The sequence below is a fragment of the Rhipicephalus sanguineus genome, chromosome 10 (assembly GCF_013339695.2).
Source record: "Rhipicephalus sanguineus isolate Rsan-2018 chromosome 10, BIME_Rsan_1.4, whole genome shotgun sequence".
NCBI classification, from domain to species: Eukaryota; Metazoa; Arthropoda; class Arachnida; order Ixodida; family Ixodidae; genus Rhipicephalus; species Rhipicephalus sanguineus.
In genome coordinates this window covers 21,418,279-21,442,488 of record NC_051185.1, presented here as the reverse complement: position 1 = coordinate 21,442,488, position 24,210 = coordinate 21,418,279, and the positions used below count along the sequence as shown (strand labels likewise).

Below are 24,210 nucleotides of genomic sequence, written 5' to 3'. Positions count from 1 at the left end.
CGTAATTTCATTGTACGTAGCGGGCGCGTCCCTGCCGTCCAAAACTTCGTTCTGTCTGCACAAAACTTGGCGGGTATGCGCCACTGAAAGCGGGTATGTTCCAAGCAGCTCCTAGCATAGCGTAGACATGCGTAATAAAGTATAGCAAGGGGGTCGGAAAGGAAAGTGAGAGTGAGGGGGAGTGATTTGAGGGTGAGGAGGAAAGATATGAGGAGGGGAGACGGTAAATCATAGCATAGCCTTGCATAGTATAGCATAACAAGGGGCGGGAAAGGGGAGTGAGGGTAAGGGGGAGGGGAAGGAGGAGGCGAAGGCAATCAGCTTCGCTGTTTCATCAGTCTTGGCACCACCAGTGCGTAGCTTCCTCAGTTTGTTTCGTTTTGATGCAACGGAGTTGCCACGGTATTTCAGGACATGCCGATCACTTACGTGTGCCAGCGAACAGGTATCTTCATGGATTCCCACAGATTCCTCTTCATCTGAGCGAACCTGCAACGCGATTTGAGCGGTCAAGAACGTGGAACGAAACAGTCGCAGTACGGTGCGCATTTAAAACGTGTGTATCCCGACTGATAATAATGGCATCGCAAATGGAACGCTTCTATTTTACTTAGCGAAGAAAAAATAACCACATATTACACATTTAATCAGGTCCTGGCTAAATGCTGGCTATATCCAGGAAACTAGACGAAAAATGTCCGGTTTCCCGGCTATATCTAGCACTTTAAGCGGGATCTGATTAAGAGTGTATGTTACTCCCTAATGCGAAATGTGAGCGCAGCTGTACGTGTTTTCATTTGTAGATATATTGAGGCGATAGATTTGACAGAGACACGTACAGTTACGTAATACTCTTTATTTTCATTATTGGTGTCTTTATATTAAAAAAAATTAAAGCCAGTTCCACACCTGTGCAATCTGAGCAAACATCGGAGCTGGCAAGCAAGCGCCATCACCTGGCAAACGCAGATTGAGTTCATCTCCTGCTTATTTCTTCTCTCTTTCTCGTTTCTTTACGTTTTTCTACATCTTCATCTTCTTCCTTCTTTCGTCTTTCTTTCTTTATCTCTTTCTATATTGCCTTCTCTCCTCCTTTCCCTCCTTCTAACCCTCACATCACTCCTCACCATTACTTCCCTTTCTCACCCCCTAGCTATACTATACTATGCATAGCTATGCTATGCTGGGAGCTGCTTGGTATACATACCCGCTTAGGAGATTTCTGCCAACACCTCAAGTACCAACCTCGAGCTTAAACAGCTCAGCTGTTAAAAATTATTACCCGTTACTCTCTTTGTGTAGTCCTGACTTGGCACATGTATATAACTCTCTTTAGAGATACCCGTTAGCTCTCCTTCGGCGAGTCGCGCGTTCCGCGACTCTCCTAAGAGAGTGTAAAGATCCTCAAAAGAGAGTTAAGGCGTTTTTTTTTTTTTAAAGATTAAGGTTATGTATGTCTCTCGAAACGAGACTCGCCAAAGAGGGCAACAAGATAGAGAAACAACTTTTATTGAAAACGGCAACTGTTTGAGGTGTTTATCTCCCCTCCATTAGATAGCAGCTATAGGCGTCCTCGGGTCCTAGCGGCATATTCGGGTTGCCTGATGACTTGTAGTTGGTCCTCGCTGTCTGAGCTAAGCAGTGCGGCATCCCACTTCTCCGCGTTCATATGTGTTGTTTGGCCCCTTCACGATGTGAGGGCAAGCCCAGATTATGTGCTTGAGGTCCGCCCTCTGATTACAGTCTTTAACATATGTCTGGGTAGAGTTCTCGGTAACAATGATTATAACCGATTGGGTTTGGACACATGTTGTTTGTAATAGGCGTCATGCTGTCTCCAGCTGTTTATTTAATGAGGAGTATGGTGGAGGGTAATGCTGCTTCCGTAATCTAGTAGTGTTTTGTGATTTAATTATATTACACCACGCTGTTTCTCTTCGCGCGCGGGTAATCTTTCTTTTTATTTTACAGCAAATCTGTCTTAGTCTACCCTGTGCCGTCGTCGCCGTCGTAGTAGTAGTAGAAATAGTGGGCGTTACGCATGTCACGTGACCAGAGGGGGGAATGAATAAGGAAATAAATAAAACGAAATGATAATGATGTTGATGATGCTCGAAATGATGATGATGATGACGTCTTCAAGTAAATAGAACCAAAACGATAGTGATGACGTCATCATTTCATTCGCATCATTTTGATGATGATGGTCATCACCACTATCATCATCACACCTTTGTTGTCCGAAGGATTTCACGGCATGGAACTGGCTGTTTGTTTTTGTTTTTTTAAAACAGCGAAGCTGTTTACGGCGGCAGTAAAAAAAGTTTGGTAGGTACAAAAAACTATCATTATCATGAACGGGTATGTGCCACATAAATTGGGCAAATACCACTACTAGCCTCTGCTCCACTACAAAGAAGGCAACAGACGGGCGGCAAACCGCAATTAAGATTTCTAGACAGGCGTAACCAGTAATTAAGAAAAGCCGTCGGGATTAACCCAGTGATAAACACCGTGGTCGCACGTTTCAGCTACGCTGAAGCGTCTGTATGGAGTGCTTCAGCGGTACGTACAACGAGAGAATACTAGGGGACGGAAAAGGCAACGGCGGCTGTGAGAGGACTCCGAAGCGATGGAAGCCCTACCTGAACGACGACGTGCCCCTATATCTATGGGAGGCGGGAACGCTCGGTTTCAGAGTGAGTTTATGTCTCTGGAGCTCGGACATCCGTGTCGTGCCTGTGACTGTCTCTGCTTTAAATCGAACCTATCTGCTCTGAGAAGCAATCTAGAAAGAACTTAGTATCACCTAGCTGAAGCCTAGCAGCAACCTAGAAGCAACCAGATTAGACTTCGCAATCGTCCAGTTTCGCTGTTTCAAGCCTTGCGCCACTTAGTGCAAGCTGTCTTTCTTGAGATACTTCAACGCAGAAATTTTGGTCTGTCTGTATGTCACACGATTCAGCCACCCGGCCAAAGTTTAAGCACTTGCTGAACGCCCAGCCACCTTGAACTGGTAGCTGTGTTCATACTTTTCAACATTGTCGATCAAAAAGCAAAAATTACGCATACCTGAGGAACAACATTAGTACGTAAGTATTAGGTGGTGTGTTGCTTTACTAGAAAATGTATAGATAAGTAATTCTAAAGACCCTAGTGTTTCTTAGGCTGCGCTGAAAATGCGACGCTATGCACGAAAAAGCCCTCTGCCGACGATATGGTGCTGCCACCTGGTAGTGGCCCTGGGTTCTGCACATGCTCATGCTTCCCAACGCCACTGCCAGATGGCGTCCATATCTCACGCAGCGCCTCCTATATTTTATCAATTCCAGCCAACATAGAGGAGGCGCTGTCTGAGGCAAGGCAAAACATAAATGGCAGAAGACTATCGTCTTTCGACGACATTTGCAGGGAAGCACGCAGATACGCGGCCAATTTTTTCTTAGAGTGTTGGCTGCAGTGAGGACGCACCTTTGAGAGTCGTTGATGCGGAAGGAGCAAGCGGAGTCAGCACCCTGGTACAGCTCAGCCAGCGCCGGCGGCAGCGAAGCGGACGATGCCCTCCGGAGCCGGAAGTCCGTGGCGCGAAACTGGCGCCAGCAGTTGCACACCTCGCTCTCTGGATGCGAGGATAGCGCCAGTAGCTCCATGCTTCCGGCTGTCAGGGAGTGGAGCGACGCTAGCTCGGCCACCTCGTCGAGCTTTCCGCTCGAGTCGCCCTCTGCGTACGCGGCGCACAACACGCGCAGGCGTCACACTGAGTCCTTTAGGGCTCATTTACACCAGCGACTCGCGGCAACGGGGGAAGCACAAAAAATTCAACCAGTTTCACTCCGTGAAAGCCGTCGAAATAGCGAAGACCTTGACGAGCAACATTTGGAAAATGCACGGTAAACTTGCCTTCGGAGGTTATCGGTGTCATTGCGGAGAACGGCCGGTAGCGCTCTTCGAAGATGATGGGCGTGTTCTTGTGGTTGCCGTCCAGGGGCCAGCATTCGATTTCCAGCACAGGAAACGACTTGAAGTAGTTTGAGGTGCGGATCTTGCGAACCATCCGCCTGTATGTGTCTTCGCTGCGAACGCCAAAGGAGAACAAGGGCGTCAAAATGCATTTAGAGCTGATGGACAGTTTATCGGTATAGTAAAGGTCACACTGTCCCTAACGCATTTGCCTAAGACGATTCGAAGGCGAAAGCTGTCTTCTTTTTCTTCTCACACGACCTTATTTATAACCCCCCCCCCCTTTCCCTAAAGCTTTCTGCACCCAATGTGGTTCTGCACTGCCTCCGGGATTGGAGGCATTGGAAGCTTTCCGAAGCTTACGTTGTTTTGAAGTGCCTCCGGGATCGGCCCACCTTTGACTAAGCGACGATGTAATGTGATGATGTAACATCACGTTATGTGACTACATAGTGAAGTCATGATGACGTCACAAATTTCGGCGACTTGTGACGTCATGATGAAGCCACAGGGTGACGTCATAACATGATTTTTTTACATCACTCGTGTTGACGCCGTGGACGGTTGCGTTTCGCGTTTGACGAGGCTGATAAGGCTTTCACCTTAATAAATTTTGCAGCTGCCTTTTGTTGAAGGGCACTTCGCCAGGCATCGTCGGAAGTTTCGGCAGTGCACAGTTGCGTTGCTTAATTGGCGATGGGAAATCGGTAGGTTTGGGGACGCTGGCCAGGGAGGGTTTTCAATTCTCTCCTGACGCGCTTTCCCTCCCGTTTCCTCTGGCTGTGCTAAAACCGTGGGGAGAGGTTTCCCTTGCAGCGAAGTTGGTCTTAATTTTTCGAATGTAGCCGTGACTGCAATACAGTCGTTTACACGTATACGAGGAAAGAGGACAGCGGTCGTCCTGTCCATAGGCATGCGCATGAGGGGGGCAGGGGGGGGGGGGGGCGCCCCCCATATCATTTAAGGGGGGCGCCAAATCTGCACCATACCTTTACTCATTCGAGCCAGCACCGTCATTGTTTAAAGAGTAATGTAGTGACCATGCATTTCTGACAATAATGGCGGCCGAGGGTACCTGATGTTGCAGTCGAATACCTGTTTACTTCCCAATTTCACCCCTGGAAAGCCGATGACCAAAGGTAGGCCGTTGTGGGAAGCATGTCATCGCTTGATTTTCATCACTGCGAAGCTTATGTTCTTTCAAACTCGACCAACGTGGAGGAGGGGGGGGGCGACGAGACTTCGCCTCCCCCCTAATGGGGAACCCTGCGCACACCTGTGGTCCTGTCCTTCGCCTTCGTTTGTGTCCCACTTTGATCGTCTTGTCTTCGCTCGATTCTCCCAAAATGTTTTAGCTTCAAACCACCGTAGTGACGGACGTCACGAAACTGACCCGAGCACGGGGTCGTAGTAGACGGCGCCCATGTCCTTGTCGAGGATGAGGTACGCCTCGGCGAGCCTCGCGATGCGCGCCTTCTGCAGCGGCTCGTAGAGCACGAAGCGCAGCTCCTGGTGTCCCGCGACGGCCTCGACGTACTGCTCCCACAGTACGACCAGGATGGTGCTCAGCTTCTTGGCCTCTTCGTCCGAGAAGCGCACCGCCTCCGGTCGGTCGAACGTGCTGTACCGACTCACTCGCAGTCGAGCCTGTGTGTGATCGTAATAATAATTGTTCGGGCTTTATGTCCGCCAAAACCAGGATGTCATTATGAAGCACGCTGTAGTGAAGGGCTCCGGAAATTTCGGCTAACTGGGGTTTCTTTAAATGGCCTCCAAACAACCCAGAGGTCCAAATTTAGTATTGGTGTTGCAGGTGTGCATGTGTCTCAAGCAAACATGCAGCCGCGAGATATTTTCGAAACGGTGCCATAATAGCGAAGCTACACGCGTTTGAAAGGTAAAAGTGGCCCCCGCTCGCTGCGCTGTATCCTTCGCTAAGCTCCGTTCATCAGCTCATCTTTCCTCCTGGCTGAGTGCTCCTCCTCGCAAGGCGAAGAGGAAGAGTGACGAGCAGACAAACAGGTTCTTTTTATGGATCACATGACCAGACGCAAATGTTGACGTCACGTCCAACGCTGGGGATTACCGAAAGGCCCGGAGAGGAGAAGGAATTGTTTCTTGGAACTTGTGGCGCGCCCGCGGCTCGTAGCGCTGCCGCCGTTGGTATTGTTCATAGTGACGGCATTCTGAACACGATGCGCGCGTTTACTTAAAATGTTAAGAAATTATCGGGGTGGTTTAGTAGCTCTGCACCTAAACCTAAGATCACAGCACTCGAGCATTTTGCCTCCAACGAAATGCGGCCGCTGAGGCCGGCACTCAATCCTGCGACCTTCGGTTCAGCAGTCGAGCGCCTTAACCACTAGACCACGGCGGTGGGTAGCGTGTAGGTAAATATAACACTCATTAACGTGAAGGTTTGGGCTAGTTGGTACTCCATTGAACAATACTTTAACAGCGCGACGTTTGTGTCCCTTCGCTGCGTCCTTCGTTTATGATTATTTTTTCGCGCTGTTAATGTCTTGTGTAACACTCCTTAAAAATTTAATTCTCTTACGCAACGATTGCTCCTAAGAGCAAAACTTTAACCAACGCGTACGATGCTAGGCGCATTGTTAGAGATGGTAAAGCAGTTAATGGCGAGAATGAAAACTGAACCTCCCTCAACGGAATATTATCCGACATATATGCGTAGAGTTATGTTCGTTCGGCCTGCTTCTGCTACGGTTGCAACGCACACGAGTTGTTAGAAAAGTGACGTTAACTTATGTGAATGTTTTCAAAGACAACACACATTGTATAATGTACACACACTCACGTGTGTGGCTTGGACACACGCTCGCGTATTACCCACTAGGCATTCCCCACGAGTAATGGCTCCCGCTATGCCATTACTCGTTGCTTGTATCCAATACACGCGCTGCTGTTTATTTCAAACTATCACGCTGACACTTACCCTTTCTGATCCAGGGTCATTACCGATGTCGACGTCTTTATTTTTGCTTTCTGAAAGAGTCAGAGACCAAAAATTTATACTTTACAACAGCGTTAAGAAGTTGTCTGAATGAATAGCAAGTGCTAAATAACGTTTTTTCAAAATAAGCTTTTACGTATTAAGGGGAACATTGATGTAGGTGTGTTTCCATTAGTAGGACCTTTGTGAAAGAAGATAAACAGAACAAATATGAAATAATTATAAGTCAGTTACAACCTAAGAATAAATGTAAGCTCCGCCCCAACCACCGGAATCACACCGAAACAGAATTTACATAAATGCCCCATCTACTTCTACTTGCCCATTTATGTGACGTCATAATCTTTCAATACTTTTTTCTGGTCACGAAACTTCGCCGTCATGCTATGGGGGAGCTTCATATGCCGCGCCGCGTCGTCACTGTCGCTTAGAGGCCACCCTTCTCCGATTCGATTCCGCAGACCGCAGATGCCGCCGGCGCGAGCTGAAAGTTTGCACGTGTGCTCTGTATCTGTGATCGATTTTTGGATAAGGGTCAAATTCAGGTATTGTACAGTTGAAGCGGCACGTTCGCGTGACGACGCCGTTCAGGTGCTGTGTGTCGAGGTGCCGTTTCGGCTACAAGGGCACTATTGAAAAAGTATCGCTATTTTGCGTGCCAAGTGTTCGTGGACAGTTCGAGAACTGGAAGTGAGCCATAACGGCGCAAAAAACGGACGACTTCAGCATCAATACGAAGCACGTGCGTGCTTGCGCGAAACACTTTGATTCATCAGACATCATCAATGTGGACGATTTCACGATAAAGAGACAAGCCGCGCCTCAGGCCTAGCGCCATTTCTCGTGTGTTCGACGGCCTACCAGACTACTTTATATGGGTACTGACACAAAAATTTTGGCCTCGCGTTTTTTTTTTTTTTTGCTGCAATGTGTTGCTGGGGGCCTGTTAGTCATAACACGGCCCATCGGTTGCTGCAGCGCGCGACAGATAATTAGTTACAGGCTCCTCATTACCGACTAGTGTCAGTTTCTGTTTCAAAAACGAAAAGCCTTCGGGTGCAACTATCACCACCTAGCGAGTGCAGCGCTCGATCACGTCAGCACACAGAACTGTGACGCACTTCCGCGCGGTTCGCGAGCAGCCGCCGAGAAGTAGGCTGCTGGAGTCTAGCTGGAGTAGCTGGAGCGAACGCGGGAAAAAAAAAAAAAAAAAAAAAACATGGCGGCTATGACGTCATCGTAACTTGTTGCAGCGTGGTCACGTGAGGGACGTAAGGGGGTCACCGAGGGCCACATTTGAGGGTGTCAGTAGCGCGAGGGTGTCGATCGCTCACCCAAACTTCAAAATTAATTTAAAATGCCTTCCAAGCTACATTCGCTGTTGGTATTTTGTAGATGATATACCCATGTTCAAGGGAATCGATCCCGCCGGCTATCTCGGCCGCGAAATTTTGTGTCAGTACCCCTTTAAGAATTGGAAGTCGCGACCATGGACACCTTGAACGCCACTGAAACCACTGAAACGACTTCAAGAGCCATCGTGCGCAAGGGGTGTTTCCAGCCGTAATAAATGAGCCATTAGCTACTTATTATAAAAAAAGAAAGAAAAAAAAAACAAGATGCAAGATCTCTGCGTCAATATTACTTTAAGATGTTTTTTGAACTCTACCAGGCCAGCAGCCAGGAATATTTTTCGGGGGGGGGGGAAGGGGGGCACTTGCTGAAATTTTTGACTATTTGAGAAAACACCTATTTTCATTATTTACTTTTGGTAAAAACACCTACTTCACCAAAATTTTGGGAGGGGGGCCCTAGGCCCTCCCCCCCCCCCCCCCCCCCCCCGTTGGCTACGGGCCTGAATTCTACACTACACCAGTGCTGAGCGAAGGCGAAAATTTGCTGCTATTTCTCATAAGCATTTGCTCGGCTTCACTTCCTCCAAAGAAAGATCGTGATTACAATCCTATAGAGCGTCCTGGTTCGCGAAGGATACGGTATACTGAATGCAAACGTGCGTCAATCCTGGTCACCTTGCTAGTGCCAGTTAGATATTAAGAAGCGCAATGCGGAGTCAGGGGGACATATTAATCTATGCTGTTTTCATCGACAACAAAGATCGCTTTAGAAAACTGTAGCCCAATTGGGCTGATACGCACGAAAACCAGCAGAGCTTTCGAAGCCTGAAAACGACAACAGTTCCCATCAAGCAGGCGTTTCATTGACGGCTACGATCTGCCGATGTATCTGTTCCAAACTGATTACCGGCATACGGAAGCTCACGCCGTAGAACGTTTTCTGTTACGTAAAATTAGAGTCCGTCACCACTGCTGGAACGACACGCGTGCAATCGGAAGTTCGGGAAATAACAGTGTGCGCTTGAGCTGAGGTTGTCATGCATTTAGCGGTAACGCCACTGATGTCTTATTCTCTGCACAGTGCATCACAGTAACGTCAAAGTCATTTTTTTTATTTGAGGCCTGTTGGGCCAACTAAAGACAAATTTCGCCATAACAAAAGGTCTATGCGCGTCGTCTGCAGGCACACAGAGCCGCCAGCTGAATTTGAGATTGTTTACATTTTGTATGCGCCTTGTCTTCGGTACGAAAACATTCTCAGAAGTTCCATGTTTATAGTTCGTATAATTTCTACGACAAAACAGAATCTAAATATTGTCTAAAAGGAGCGGGGCTTTCGGCCGCGACGTACCAGAGAAGGAAAAATCACACCATCTCCGCCAAAGGGGACCATGAGGCGATGCGAAGCAGCGTTTCGGCATGTCGAGCCCGCGTTTCAGAGGGGAAGTGGAGAGGGGGAGGAGAGAGAGAAGTGGAGAGGAGGTATGAGGGAGAGGAAGTGTGTGGAGAGGGTTCGCGCATGCGCAGTAGGGGTGGTCACGCCGCACACCACCACCGGATTGAACTCCGCCATAAGATGCTTCGCATCTAAAAATACAAGCGTCGCCTACGGCGGCCGCTCCGCTGGGTGGCTTTTCTTTCACTGTGGCGCTCCTAGCACCCGCCGTTTGCTGAGGTGACAGTTTTGGTAAACCTACTGAGGGACTTCAGGTAGGTGACTTTCCCATACAGACGCATGTTCGCGTCGCTGGTTTTCGGTCGAAAACTTGAACTTCTTGGCAAATTTCATCAAAGATTCCGAAGTCACTGCTCAGCCAAACGCAATATTTTAAGAAGGGACGCCGAACCTTTAATGCCTAATATGCGTGGTGTTTACGTTAGCAGCAGAAAAGTATTCATGGTTAGAACGGAAAGCACCGAGCACGACCTCTCTCGCACAGATGAATGACAGGCGCACCCACACCCTTCGCTGTCTGCCCCACAGAGAACTTGCGTAAGTGCTTCGTCCAATAGCGCTTACTCATATTCGTGACGTCAAACACTTCTCGAGTGTTTCAGATAGTTGGCTTTCCCATACAGACACACGTTTTTGTCAACGGTTTTAGGTCAGCAACTTGAACGTCCTGGTAAATTTCGTCAGGGATTCTAGCATTGCTGCTCAGTCAAACAATGTTTCAGGTATAGTAACGAAGAACTTTTAGCTCTTAATATGCGTAGTATTAACATTTACCGAGAAAAAGTAGCTGCGGTTTGAACGGAAACCGGCTGCCACAACTCTCTTGCACGGATGAGTGGCAGGTGCGCCGCGTTTCCGGGGGCGGGGCCTGTATTTAGGCTTAGGTTGTAGCAGACAATAGTCGTTTTAGCTAAGCGCGTCGATTATACGTGCACGTTCTAATAAGACGGCGGGTACACCCACTCCGACTGATCGGCGCGATGCGTTTGTGTTCCTCCAGGATCTTGCGTAGGTGAGACGCGGTCGCCACGAGCAGTGAGTTCAGCTCCTGCTGCACCGCCTTGTCGATGGTGGACGAATAGCAGCACGAGCTCTGCACCGAGGAGGGAAGCGGTCGCGTTCGTCATTGGTCGATCGCCATCTCTGATTACATGCGCAGCGTCAGGATTGGCCGAAAATTCTTCCGCGAGAAGTCTTTCCTTAAGGCATATTTGTGAATATGGGTCCAGTTTACTCGCGATAGTAAATTATGCTTTATACAGAAGCCCCGAGGGAATCGTACATAAATACCTAGCGGGTGCCCTAGGTTGCGTATAAACCTGTCTGAAGCTTACTACATGTAATATCTGTAACATCTGAAGCATACTACATGGTAGGGCATCGGACGCGTTATTCGAAGGTCGCAGGTTCGGTCCCTGCCCGCGGCAAGCTATCTTTTCGTCCACTTTTCTTTCTTCACAATTACTTTACATTTACTACTAAAAACATCCCCTATACTTTCCTTGGCATTATTGTCTGTTAGTTCTCATTAATACATGTAATATGTGCCTCAGAGATTTGAATAGAACAAATTTTTACTTGTTATCGTAATTTCGCCTTCTTGTTGAGGTTATTATTCTCAAAGAGTCTTGTGAGTCGCGAAGCGCGCCTGAGTTCAAACTGCGCGAAATTTTGCCTGCAATAATAGCTCAGCGCACTTACTGACTCAGGTTAACTCTGGCGTCAAATAGCTGATCACTGAAAAGAACGCGTAAGGGAAAAAAAAAAAGACGCCTAGGTTTGTACCAAGTTGAGATACTAAGATGGACTAATTGGCTTGATGTAACGTGGTTAAATCAGCGCTTTGTCCCGCTTTGTCCTGTCGTCATAAGCGCCACATTAACAATGTTTCATCAAGCTTGCTCCGAGATCTCAGATGCAAACGACTGTCATTCGCTAAACGCCGGTCTAGACAGACTTTTGAGTTTTCTCTCAAAGCTGAGAACCACTGAGTTCGGCATGTTTTTACTGCTCGCACTCAGAAAACACATAAAACACAACACAAGAACTTGCTCTTCGTTTGCATGTGCTTGTTGCACATCGTTTCAACTTCCAGTCCTGGCACCAGTTACATCAACTCAGGCTAAGCAAACAGTTGAAGCTTTATGTAAAAGGGTTTACTACGTGAGTAAACTCCGAGGCATGCCTTCAATAAGTTGGCGGAAACGTTACCGACATCACTCCGATACAGGACTAAACGAAACAGATATGATTTCGAAAAGTACAAGGCTCTAAAAGAACAAAAAAGTTCATTTACCTGGCCATCGCACATGCAAAGCTGGCCGACTATGTGACCAACGGATGCGTTCCTCATGCTCCTGGGAACATAAAAGAAGCACGCTTGGTTGTCAGCACAGCAGAACGTCCCGTTCACTAATCTAAATATTTCACTAAAAAGCTTAGCCTCACGGAACCTCTCGAGGCTGTGCTTTTTAGTGAGGTATTGTGTTACCTTTATTATGTAGTTACAGTATAGTACAGTTACTTACTACTGTACAGTTATACTTTACGGGAACGTACGGTATACTATACAGCCTCTTGCATCTAAGAGCAATTCGGTATTACAAGGCTTACAGTCTTGCAGGGGACGCGAATCACTCTTACTTACGGTGGTCAGCTAAGCCTTTGAACCGCCTGCTCTGAAGCTACCAAATACCCAGTGAAGATAGCAGCATGAACAGCTTACCAACGCAGCTAGCCAGCTTGTTACGACTCTCGGACGTTTCTTTTCTCCGTAATCTTGGCGCCCTTCTTCGGTAAGAGTACAGATTTGAGACCGCGATGGCCTTGTTCTTCGGGCAGGCGGAACAAAAAATCTGGCTGCTTACCAAGGTCTCGCTGCTGCCCCTATTGTGCGTGCGAACTCTGTATACAACTCAACCCACTTGGTCTGGTCAGCCAAACGGCTACACTGTGAATCGACGGCTCCCGACGACAGAACTGGGTGAGTTAGTGGAGATTCACCTTTGACAACGAACGGAACTAATTCGACGAGGAAGCAAGAAAGAAGATCAGCACACGAGTGCTGCCTCGCAACTAAATTTCTTTAAAAAAAAGAAAGGCACGACAAGAAAACACGGATATGAAGGACAGAACGAGACGGCAATCGTCCTGTACTTCACGTCCGTGTTTTTGTTGTCGTGCCTTCCTTCTCTATGGAACGAACCGCCACGGTGGTCTAGCGGTTACGGCACTCGACTGGCGAACCGAAGGTCGCAGGATCGAATCCCGGCCGTGGCGGCCGCATTTCGATGGAGGCGAAGTGCTAGTGGCTTGTGTACTTAGATTTAGGTGCACGTTGAAGCAGCCAAGACGATCAAAATTTCCGGAGCCTTCCACTACCGCGTCCTTCATAACGGTGGTTTTGTGATGTAAAACCTTAATTATTATTATATTTGCTTCTCATGTACCAACTAGCCGAGTAGCGCGCTTTAGTCGATCACAACTAAAAGCTTATTAAGAATCGACATGAATCACTAATTAGCGCTGTTTATTGTCAAAAGTGAATCAACTGATCAGTATATGTTTGTGCACTTGCCCAAATTAAGGAAAACATTATCGTATTCTTTTTCAAAAGGCACTGAAAACGATACCACGCTAGGCGGTATTGATATGCCACATTTCTGCGATTACAGAAAAGAATTGGTGTGGCTAAAAGCGAACAGCGCATGCGCGTACTCACTCGCCGCTTGGTATGCAGATGGTGACCAGGGAAGCGTGCACGGTCATGGTGAGCAGGCTGACGTTGCCCACTTCGAACACTAGTGGGTAGTAGTCGTGCAGGCCGCGCACGGGGTCAAAGTTCAAGGTCAGCACGCGCGCCGTCACGGCCACGAAAGGCTCCGGCCGCTGGTTCCTCGATGGTGAATCACTGAGGCCAGCGAACGTTGCGTATACAGGGTCGCGGTATTCGTGGATACAGTTCTTATTTTCCTAATACAGTAGAACCGTTCATACTATACTTGTTTAAAAAGCGGGAAAAACGTACAATCCAAATTTACGAAAAAATCGCGCAGTCTCGCTTAATAACGATATAGCGAACGTTGTCAGCGGGATATCGTATGAAACGGGAACGTATCAACGAGGTTCCACATATATATACAGTAAAACACCACTTCAACGAACATCAGTTAAACGAACTATTAAGTTATACGAACTTTCCTTTAGGTCCCCGCCGAGGTGCCATTGGACCCAATGCTAACGCATTTAAGTATAGCGAAATTAGTGCAGAGCACATTTCAGTTCTACGAACATATTTTGTGACACCATCCAATGCCTCTCACGTAGTATTGATCAGAAATTGTCTGAAAGACTGGGTACGGACGGAGCTTAGCGTTTTGAGGACTATGTCACCTGTGACTCTTGCGTTCAGAAATGCGCCACTCTGTATACAGAAGAGATTGTAGCCAGCGTCCTACCTCAGCAAGAAGAAGAAGAGGAGGAGAAGTAACCCCTATAGAGGAAGCACCAATAACTTCAGCTAAAGAAGCACTGATGTACTTGGAAAAATAAGTCCTTCGCTGCCCAGGAGAGTGTTGTGACAACAGGCAAAGCGGTTGCTTTCAGTAAGGCCATTTTAGGGCGCTGCTTTCTTTTGCGGGAGTGAGCGTAGTCACGTGTTATTTTTCATATTTCGCGGGCTTTCTTTATCAGCCGGAAAAAATGAGCACGCAATTAGTACGTTGCTGAAAATAGCGCAGCATTTGAGCATTCATACATATGCCTCATTCACGAAAAAAATAGTGATGCTACTCTAGTCTACTTGGAACAATATATATATATATATACATATATATATATATATATATATATATATATATATATATATATATATATACAGATGGATAAATTTTTCGGAACAACATCCCAGATGAGAACATAAACGATAAAAATAAGTGCCGCCTTGCCAAAGCCTGCGTTGCCCTGTAGAAAATAGCTAACTCCTGCTACAGGCGCCGCTTTCCAAAAACACGAGCTCCTCAAATGACAGGGCGATTGATGGTTTACTCGCACAACACAGGTGATCAGGTTACGTGTCTGTATATATATGTCACTGCTTTCCTATAAACTTTCGGTTGGTATGCGCTTGTCCCCGTTTTTCTTTAATATATGTAAGGGGAGGTTGGTGCCGATGCGTGGCGCCGGCTACTACTCTTCCACTCGCACTCAGTCCAAGTTTTTCAATACAAAAATCTGTCCACGAAACAAAAAAGTTGACAAAACACGAGTATTCACGCTGTTGAAATGTCCCCACAAAACATAAAAGTTGACTAAAACGTTGACATAGCCGACCATGTCACTCGGGAATTGTCTCTTAAATATCGCACTGTAACTGCAACAATTAGGTTTTCACAAAGAATTCTCTGCTAAAACGAAAATACGAAAATTTGGTAGCCAAGCATGTCGGTTAACAATAAGGCGAACAAAATTTGATCAGATTTAGTACTTTTGTGATATTTCTGATTCTTCCAAAAATTGCACTACTGCGCGCTCAGCAGTGCTTTGAAAACTTCCTCTTGTCGATGGGCCCAAGATTTTTGATACTGATGGGGGCCGTTTATCCAAACGATTGAGTTTTTTGTAAAAGTTTCTTTCGAGGAGCATCATAATTTTTACAGTGTAGAATAAGGTGCTCTATGTCTTCTTCAGCTCCTTGCGTGCCTGTGCATAGTTACGCTCTCGTATTTCTAGTATCACGAATCACCAACTCGCCCAATCAGCACTTCTAATGAAGAACCGTACATTCGCCTATGATCGTAGCACCCTCGTCATTTGCGCTTCGTTAGGCCTAACACGTAAACAGCGACAAGGATTGTGTGCACTTGCTGTTTTTCGGACTTGGAGCACCAGATTTCCAGGCGCAGTTCGTAGAACGCATTCACGAGTCGCACTCGAACCTGGGACAGCAACAAGTGACCATGTATGTCTTATAATTTATTCGTTGTCAGTATCTCGAACAAGTCACGACTGCATACGCTTCTCAGTATCTGAAGTAGTGAAAAATATAGTACGCAGCTGGTACACGGCAAATCAGATAATAAAGCGCGTTATAACAACACGTATAGTGCTAGCGCTGGCGATGCGCCTCACTGTTTAAATGTATCATTTCTAATCAGGTCGCGCGTAAAGTACCACTCATGGCCAGGAAACTAGACCTTATCGCTTGCTTTCTTGGCTGTAGCTAGTACTTTACCAGGACCTGATTGTATTAGTATATGTAATCATCATCAGGCTAACGTTCATCTATCTATCTATCTATCTATCTATCTATCTATCTATCTATCTATCTATCTATCTATCTATCTATCTATCTATCTATCTATCTATCTATCTATCTATCTATCTATCTATCTATCTATCTATCTATCTATCTATCTATCTATCTATCTATCTATCTATCTATCTATCTATCTATCTATCTATCTATCTATCTATCTATCTATCTATCTATCTATCTATCTATCTATCTATCTATCTATCTATCTATCTATCTATCTATCTATCTATCTATCTATCTATCTATCTATCTATCTATCTATCTATCTGCAAAGTTGCACCAACGAACAGGAATAAGTAGGGCTGTGCAAATAGTGAAATTTCGTCTCGAATCGAATAGTGCCGAATAGTGGCCAAAAATATGGGATATCGAAACGAACATCGAATAAAAAAGCTTTTATTGAGAAGTGAAAGAAAGAACAAAGAAATGAACTCTGCTCATGTCCTCGAGCACATAACGCGGTGAGTGACTGCTACCGAAAGACTACGACTTTTGTTAAGCGGAAACACAAACTGTTCCACATGACCTGGCTACAGGCTCTCTCGCCGTGATTTTACGGTGTTTCCTGCAGTTGAAAACAGCAGCAGGACCCGGAACCATCTTGTTTACGCGAAACGTGTAAATAAGATAGATGGTGACAGCATTATGCGCTTGCTCGTGAACGGTTTTTTTTTTTTTCAGCCTTTATGGGCGCACAGGCATGTTGATAGAAGAGCCACCATTCCAGTCAGCAGCGGCACTACTAACCTCCTAACGGCTTAAAGAGGGAAGGGGGGGGGGATGTAACGTAGCTAGTTCTTTGTTTTCTCCCATATATGGTCGCGCATTACGGCTCGTCTGATAACGGTAATGTTGTGCTTCATCGTCATAAGTGTTCCGGGACCAAAAATCTTAGGGCGCCCGTTCACAGCAGCGTTTTAACTGCGTGCCAAACCGATGGTACTTTCTGAACGAGTGGTGCGGTGCGGTAGTGGCAACTGCACAGCGTGAACAAACATTCACACGTGAAGCCAATCACCGAGGGTTTCGCGGGCCGAAGTCGGGACGTTTTACGGCGTTTGAGACATACGCGACCGAACTACGCAAGAAGTCCGCGCCTTCGTTTCGGAAGCGATGTTGTGAAGGGCTTGACAGTTTTCTCATGCGTTTTTCTTACATGCGGAAATGACATAATCTCCTTTAAAATAAACATGCGATCGCTTTCGAACCATGATATCGGTGAAAGTTTTAACGAAAGGCCTACTGTAACGACGTTGGTATTAGCTTTAGACGCCCCACCCTAACCAAGTTGCACCATTGGCCTTGGTCGCGTTTTAGATGTTAGTCCTGTCCAATTATTCGAAATTTCGAGTACTAGCTATTCTTAAGTAGAATCAAATTATTCGATTAGGTATTATTCGATTCGAATGCGAAACTCGATTAATCGCACACCCCTATAAATAGGTGCTCTGCTGAAGTATAGTGGATGATGTCGTGTTAAGTGGGTAGAACATTTTATTATCGCTTCGCTTATTCGCGCGAATGTGTTAACAGGGAGAGAAGGACTGCGTTAATGAAGAAGGAGGAGGAGCAGAAGCTTACATCGTCCTTGAGAAAGAGGTGGACCTCGAAGCGCAGCGTCTCGTTCAGGTCGTTCTGGATGGAGTCGCAGGTTCGAGTCACGAAGAACGACTTGCTCACGTAAGTGGCGTTCAGCCGCCCTGCGTCGTCCAGAGGAGAGTAGCGTTTTGCACAGTCCTCAACACTGGCGTAGCCAAAGGGAAGGATGGGGGTGAGGGTAATTCAACCCCCCTCCCCCGAAAATTTTCATGTTTGCGCGTGTATATATACACTCACACATACGGACGCGCAAAAAGATACATAAAAGGTGGCTGAACCCACCCCCCCTTCTCCCCCCCCCCCTCAAAAAAAAAAAAAAAAAAAATTCTGGCTACGCTACTGGTCCTCAAGAGACGCTCACGTTGATAATTGAGCTGGCATTAAACTTACTTGCCGGGCCTAGGAGCACTTGCGAGTAATACCTCGGATCTGCTTGCATCGATGCTCGGACCTGGTAGAGGCTAAAGAAAGAAAGAAAGAAAGAAAGAAAGAAAGAAAGAAAGAAAGAAAGAAAGAAAGAAAGAAAGAAAGGAAGAAAGAAAGAAAGAAAGAAAGAAAGAAAGAAAGAAAGAAAGAAAGAAAAAAAGAAAGTTCTAGAAAGTTCTAAAGTTTACTTTGCTTAAAAAGCAGCAGCAAATTGCAAACGGCTCAAGTCAGACATTGAGCCCAGACTGAGTCAAACGCACCCCTCGGCATCCAGGTAGAAGTTGTATAGCGTGTACAGGTCGACGACGAAATCCACCACAACCTCGTGTTTCATGATGCGGCCTTGTCTGAAATTGGTCGTAAAGAACAAGTGTAAGCTGTTTGCAACACGATGGCATGGGCTTAATGTGGTTATGGTTATGAAAAAGCACGATATGATTATGAGGCACGGCGCGCCTCTATCATATCGTGCTTTTGGAAAGGCGTTTGCCTTCTACTGAAGATTATGCATCGCAGTTACTTGACTCGAGGAAAGAAAGTTCAGGGATACTTACTTTATAGCGAAGATTTTTCTTTACATATCAGACTGCCGGGGCGGGTTGCGCACGTTACCGGTTGAATTTGATCTTCTTCGACTCGATGATGGCGATAGTGATGAGGATCATGATGAAGATGTACATTTATTGCGCGTACCCACTAGTGGAAATGCTCCAATAATCAGGCGTCAAAGGGTAGCTTAAGAAAAAACTGTTGCACTAACGCGAGGAGAGCTAAACTGAAAAAGAAAAATCTACGAAAATAAATAGGTACATAAAAATAAAAGAAAAATAGTGCGAGAGCGGCTGTAAAGTTGACATGTAAACGAGTGTAAGGGAAGTGATAATGACGATAATTATGATAGTCGTCGTGATGATGAAGATCAAAGAAATATTGGCACCAACCCACTTAGAAGGATTTACAAAGAAAATCAAAGATAGCAATCTCTATTCTTCGAGAGCCCGTGGCAGTGGTCAGCTTGACCGTACGTTAATATGATGACGGTGATGATGGCTTCTTATTACTGCTGGCAGGCAAGAACTATGAGGCAAAGGCCGCGAACCAGTTGGTACGTTGAAGCCGCAACTGTAAATCTTCTTTCAATGGACTCATTTTCTTTGTATCATATTCATTACGGCGAAATTGAACATCTGTGCATTTTCTTTTTGGACGTTGACTATCTGTTCTGTAATCACATCTCGCATACTTTTACACCGCTTATTCTGACCGCTCGCTCTGTTCGCATGTTTCTTTAACAGAAAGTCCGTCGGCCATGTACAAATATTGTCATCATCATGAACCAGCACGCGATCTCTTCGTCCTCTTCTTCAACTTTTTCGCTCCCAGAGGACGTGGCCCATTTTGTCCGGCGTGGAATGCAATAACTCTGATGGGCGAGAAAATGAGTACAAAGAGAAAGAAAGAAAGAAAGAAAGAAAAAAGAGGGAACCAGACAGAAAGGAAAGAAAGACAGAAAAAGATAGAAAGATAGTGAAATAAATAGACAGAGAGAGAAATAGAGAAAAAGACACACAAAAGAGAGATAAAAAAACAGAGCAAGACAGAAAAAGAGAGAAAAAGAGAAATAAAGAAACAGAGAGGAAGAGATAGAGAGAAAGAGGAAGCGATAAATAGAGAGAGCGAGAGAAATAAAGAGAAGAACGATATAGAAAGATAGAAAGAACGAGAAAGAGAAAGAAATAGAGAAAGAAAGAAATAGAAAGACTGAGAGGCAGAAAATACATAGAAAAAACACACGGAATGAGATAAATTCGCTCTTTGTTCAGGCACCCCTAGTACGAAGCTGGCTTAAGTTTTTATTCGATATTTTATTTTGTGTTATAGTTTGTCCTTGTCCGAGACTAAGAAGCTTGTGTGAAATGCCCCCTGCTGCTCGGTTCTTGGCCCGTTGCGAATACGCGCCGAGAGATCACGCTCATCATCACCAGAAATCCGCAGGCGAAGCGCAGAAAACGTTGCCGGTTGATTGTAGGCCCGAGGAGCTTGTTGGAGTCGTCGAAAGGCAGTCCTAGTGTTGACGTCACTCGTAGCACGGGTACCCAGCCCGGCGTCACAGTCCCAGGAAGACATCTTGCTGACAGGTGAGGAAAACGACTACCAAGAGCTCCAGTTGGCATTTGAAAAGCGAATAGGCTTCTTTGACTCTTTCGCCCTCTGTTCGTGATGTTTGGGACTTGTGGGAATGATTTGAACATGATAAAGAGAAAATTACAATCGAATGACTATCATCTCGACCGCTTATCGGGCTCCTGCTGAAAATAGACTACTTCGGGTTATAAATTCATGACCTTATCCTACATTCTGGCACCAACACTTTATTAAGGCGAAAGCCTTAGATGTCTTGTCAAACTGGAAATGTGACCGTCGGCAGCCTTGGCGTCAAACGAAGTGATGCAAAAAATCCTCATGGGATCACTTTAGCATGTAAGGTGAGCATGACGTCACGTATCGCTAAAACTAGGGAGGTCAATGTGACGTCATACGATGACGTCATCAGATGACATTCTTGCTTGGTCAAAGGTAGGCCGATCCTGGAATACTGCAAAACCTCGTGAGGTGCGAAAAAATCTTCCAACGCCTCCGATCCCGGAAGCCGTGCAAAAGCACGTTATGTGCACAAAGCTTTCATGGGGGAAGCTTTCAAGGAAGAAGAAGAAGAAGAAGAAGAAGAAGGCCTTTGCCTTCCAGTCGTCTTACATGAATGCATAGGGGACCGCGTCACTTTTTACAGAAACTCTTGTTGATATTGTAACCGGTTGTGCAACTTTGTTGAGTTTCTAGGCATATTTTAGGCTCTAAAATATTGCGAGAAGCCGCATTTCTTTTTCTCTATTTCGCCTGAAGTTTTGTGTCTTTTCAGCAACTCCCCCAGCCTTTCGTACTGATCAGGCCAATAACACTGGTCGTCAGATAAACCGGCCTATCGATGAGCGAAATGGAATCCCTGATCGAAGTCGTCCTTGAGATAGGCAACTTTACTTTTGCTACGGACTGCGTTGATGGGTGAGTGCATCCGGGACCGATGTCGCAGAGCTGCTTGTTCTCAAATGCTCTTATCCCATTGGCTGGCGTCTTACGATAATCATATATCGAGCTACGGGATTGGCTGTATTCATGTTTTCCTGTGTCCACCTGATTCTAGTTGTTGACTAATTCTCCCTCGCGCTACAAGTTGCTAGCATTCAGGTTAGGTCAATTGGTAGAGCGACCGCCCCGGAATAGCGTTGGTCTCTGCTTCGATCCCCAGGACCAATTTTTCTTCAACCATGGCCTCCGAGATGGCGAGCGCGCGGCCTGCCACGCGTCCGTCATCTCGGAAGTTATGCTTCAACTAAGAAACTTTCCTTTTTGAGGAACCCGTATAGACTTCCTTGTAGCCTCGGGCTACAAAGGAGTGGTCGTCAATTATCCCTTTCATAACGTTTGTAGCGTTAGATGCTTTCGCGATTAGGGCCTTGTTACCTACAAAAAATTCGCTTACTCCAAACACACCTCTGCTCACAAATTATGCATGGGTGCCAAGTGAAAAACAAGCTTGTTTACACCAGTTGATGATTGTTAACAGTTTTTATCTCGAGTATCATCGATGGGAATGATTCGTAATACAAAGACATGCTACTGGTTACAAATGTATATCTTAACGAAATTCGTTGCTGGGAAAGTTGGTTTGTAGTCTTAATACTGGATAGCGTGGATTTCATGCAGGACAGAGGAAGAACACCGGTGCACTGGACCAGTTGCGAGTAGCGCTTGTACTGTGCATGAGTGTTCTTTGTCTGTTCCATGATGAATCCGCGCTATGCAATACTTGAGATAGATCCAAATGTGTCCTTAGTATAATGATTAGGTCGTCGTAACGCTTCCTCTTCTCGGGTCCGGGTTCACAAAGAAGGTTTCGCGGTACAGGAAAGTTTGTAGGAGCAAGAATTGTCCACTAGTAAAGTCAAGCTTTGGGTTAGTTGGTTATGCATAGTAGTACGGAAACAGTGCGACTTCTTCCAATAATAAGCTTTCCGTTTCAATAAAATGTCACATGAATGTCAGCGCTTATCCCTATTGTTACCTTTCGCTTTGTCCCTGTCTGAAGAAGCCATGCTGCTTCCGTACTGCTGCCCACTAGTGACAGCAAACCTGTCATGTGAGCGAAAGTATTCGACAAAGAATAGTTTCTTAGGGGGAGTCATTGTGAATTAGGGCCTACGTTTCAGTACAACAATGGCGTTACACTCATCAATCTTTCTGGTGCTTTTGCGGTCAATATCGCTTACTAAGGAACCCCCTCCCAACCGGAACCCGAAAACTCATAGCTTCAATTCTTTCTATTTCAGACACTACAACGTCCGCATAACACCGCAGATAAAAAATAGTGACCGTCATCGCTTTGCATGGGATACCCTCCTCATAGAGAGTGGTGAGTCATCAAATCTTTAATGGCAACGTCAGCTGAAGAGTCTGGATAAGGCTTCCTCTTTCCATAAATAAAGAAAGAAAAGCTGTGGCTGCTGCGCTTGTTGAGTGTATTGCACAAATTCAAATGAAATCAAATCGTATCTGTTTTTATTGCTTTAGCAATTAAATGGACACTCTTGGCGAGGTTTTGCCGTTGCCGTCGCTGTCATGCTCCGTATAAAGTCTAAATCGATAGCGTCGCCTCGCGCATCGTATGTTCTATGCGCTAGCAAAAGCGCGCGAGTGCTGGGGGCAAGCGCAGATGAAGCAGAAACGAAAAGAGCCTGCCATCTCCGTCGCACGAAGGGTGCATGCCATAACATCGTCCGTTATGCGAGCCCTGGCGTCGATGGCTTGTCAAGCAGAGAGGAAACGCCCCGCCCGTCTTTCGGCTCCGCCGAGGGAGGAGGGGGGGGGTACGAGCTGAGTCACTCGAACAGTAACTGCGAACTTTGATGATAATGGAGAGGTCGCGAGCGCTATCTGATAGGCATCGCTAGACGGCTCGTATACATGGTGGGCTGTCACCGATTTGCGTTGAGGCGACAACAGCACGAAAACCACTTCGCTCTCTGGCGCGGCCGCATTCGCTTTAACCAGCGTTTTCTAGAGTTACGCGAGATCGAATCCAAAAGACTTAGCTGCTAGCCTCGCTTCGTATAATATTCCAATCTGTTGCTATCGCATTCGTTGCTGCACCCTTGCGGCAAAACCGCGATTTTTTTGTAGAGGGTTAACATCGCGTAAAAGATGCTAAACTAACCAGCTCGCCTAAATGGCTGCACTCATGGGCGGATCCAGGACCGTTAGTTATGTTTTACCGCGTTATGTTTTCACCAGAGGACCACGACAGGCGCAGCTTTCCCGCCGGCACGAACAGCGGCACCGGCGTGAGCAAGACTTGTTACCTCAAGCCACACGAACGAAGGGTTCAGTTTGGCGACACGTTTTCGTTCCGCATCCACCTCCTGGAGTATCTGCATCTGGTGCGTACCTATTCGAGGTTATACGATTCATGGTTCCGTACTTTCTTGCGTATAACCAGCTCCTGCATGTAACACCAAACACCAAATTTAACCCGCGGGGAAAAAAAAAGAACATTGTCGCATATTACAGTGATGCCGCCCTCCTCGTCTATGGTTTTAAGTTGAGCAACTGAACGTCCTGGCAAACATTATAGCACATATAAGTACTCTGCGAAAAATAATTGCCTTTTAGATAGAAACAACAAACCTTTATTTTTCGATAAGCCTGAAGTTTTCGATTAGCAGAGCGAGCATACTTACGCTTACACCGGATTCAAGACAGTAAGGCTGTCTTACTAAAATCATCACGTGGTGACGTCACCACATGACGTCATCATGACGTCCCAGAAAGAAAGGTGTGCAGCGGTTTTGTGGGCAAAGCTTGCACTTAATTTTTAAAGAGGCTCTAAACAAGCTCTGAAAGGGCAAAGAAAGAGCGCTTTATTCTCTCATGGCGTTCCCCGCCTTTTCGGCACCATTTTTTGATGCCAGCAGTCTGTTCACGTGAAGTCATGAGGAAATAAGCTCTCAATTGGTCATGATACAAGGGATATCAGTTGCGAATTGTTTCTCACCCTTCTTTGCCATGCAGC

At 46.2% G+C, this 24,210-nt stretch overlaps 1 protein-coding gene across 1 annotated transcript; it reads right to left on the bottom strand.

Annotated features, from left to right (window-relative positions):
* Positions 1 to 3,322: 3,322 nt before the first annotated feature.
* On the bottom strand, positions 3,323 to 18,751 carry LOC119372396 (protein FAM135A-like). Its single transcript, XM_049419904.1, has 13 exons — positions 18,699 to 18,751; positions 18,347 to 18,433; positions 18,051 to 18,121; positions 17,643 to 17,761; positions 15,611 to 15,681; positions 13,467 to 13,655; positions 12,042 to 12,102; positions 10,709 to 10,838; positions 6,917 to 6,966; positions 5,354 to 5,607; positions 3,901 to 4,073; positions 3,472 to 3,721; positions 3,323 to 3,353 (listed from the first exon to the last, which is right to left on the bottom strand). The coding sequence occupies exons 1-13, from the start codon at positions 18,749 to 18,751 to the stop codon at positions 3,323 to 3,325; spliced, it is 1,539 nt and encodes a 512-aa protein (XP_049275861.1).
* Between the last annotated feature and the right edge of the window lie 5,459 nt (positions 18,752 to 24,210).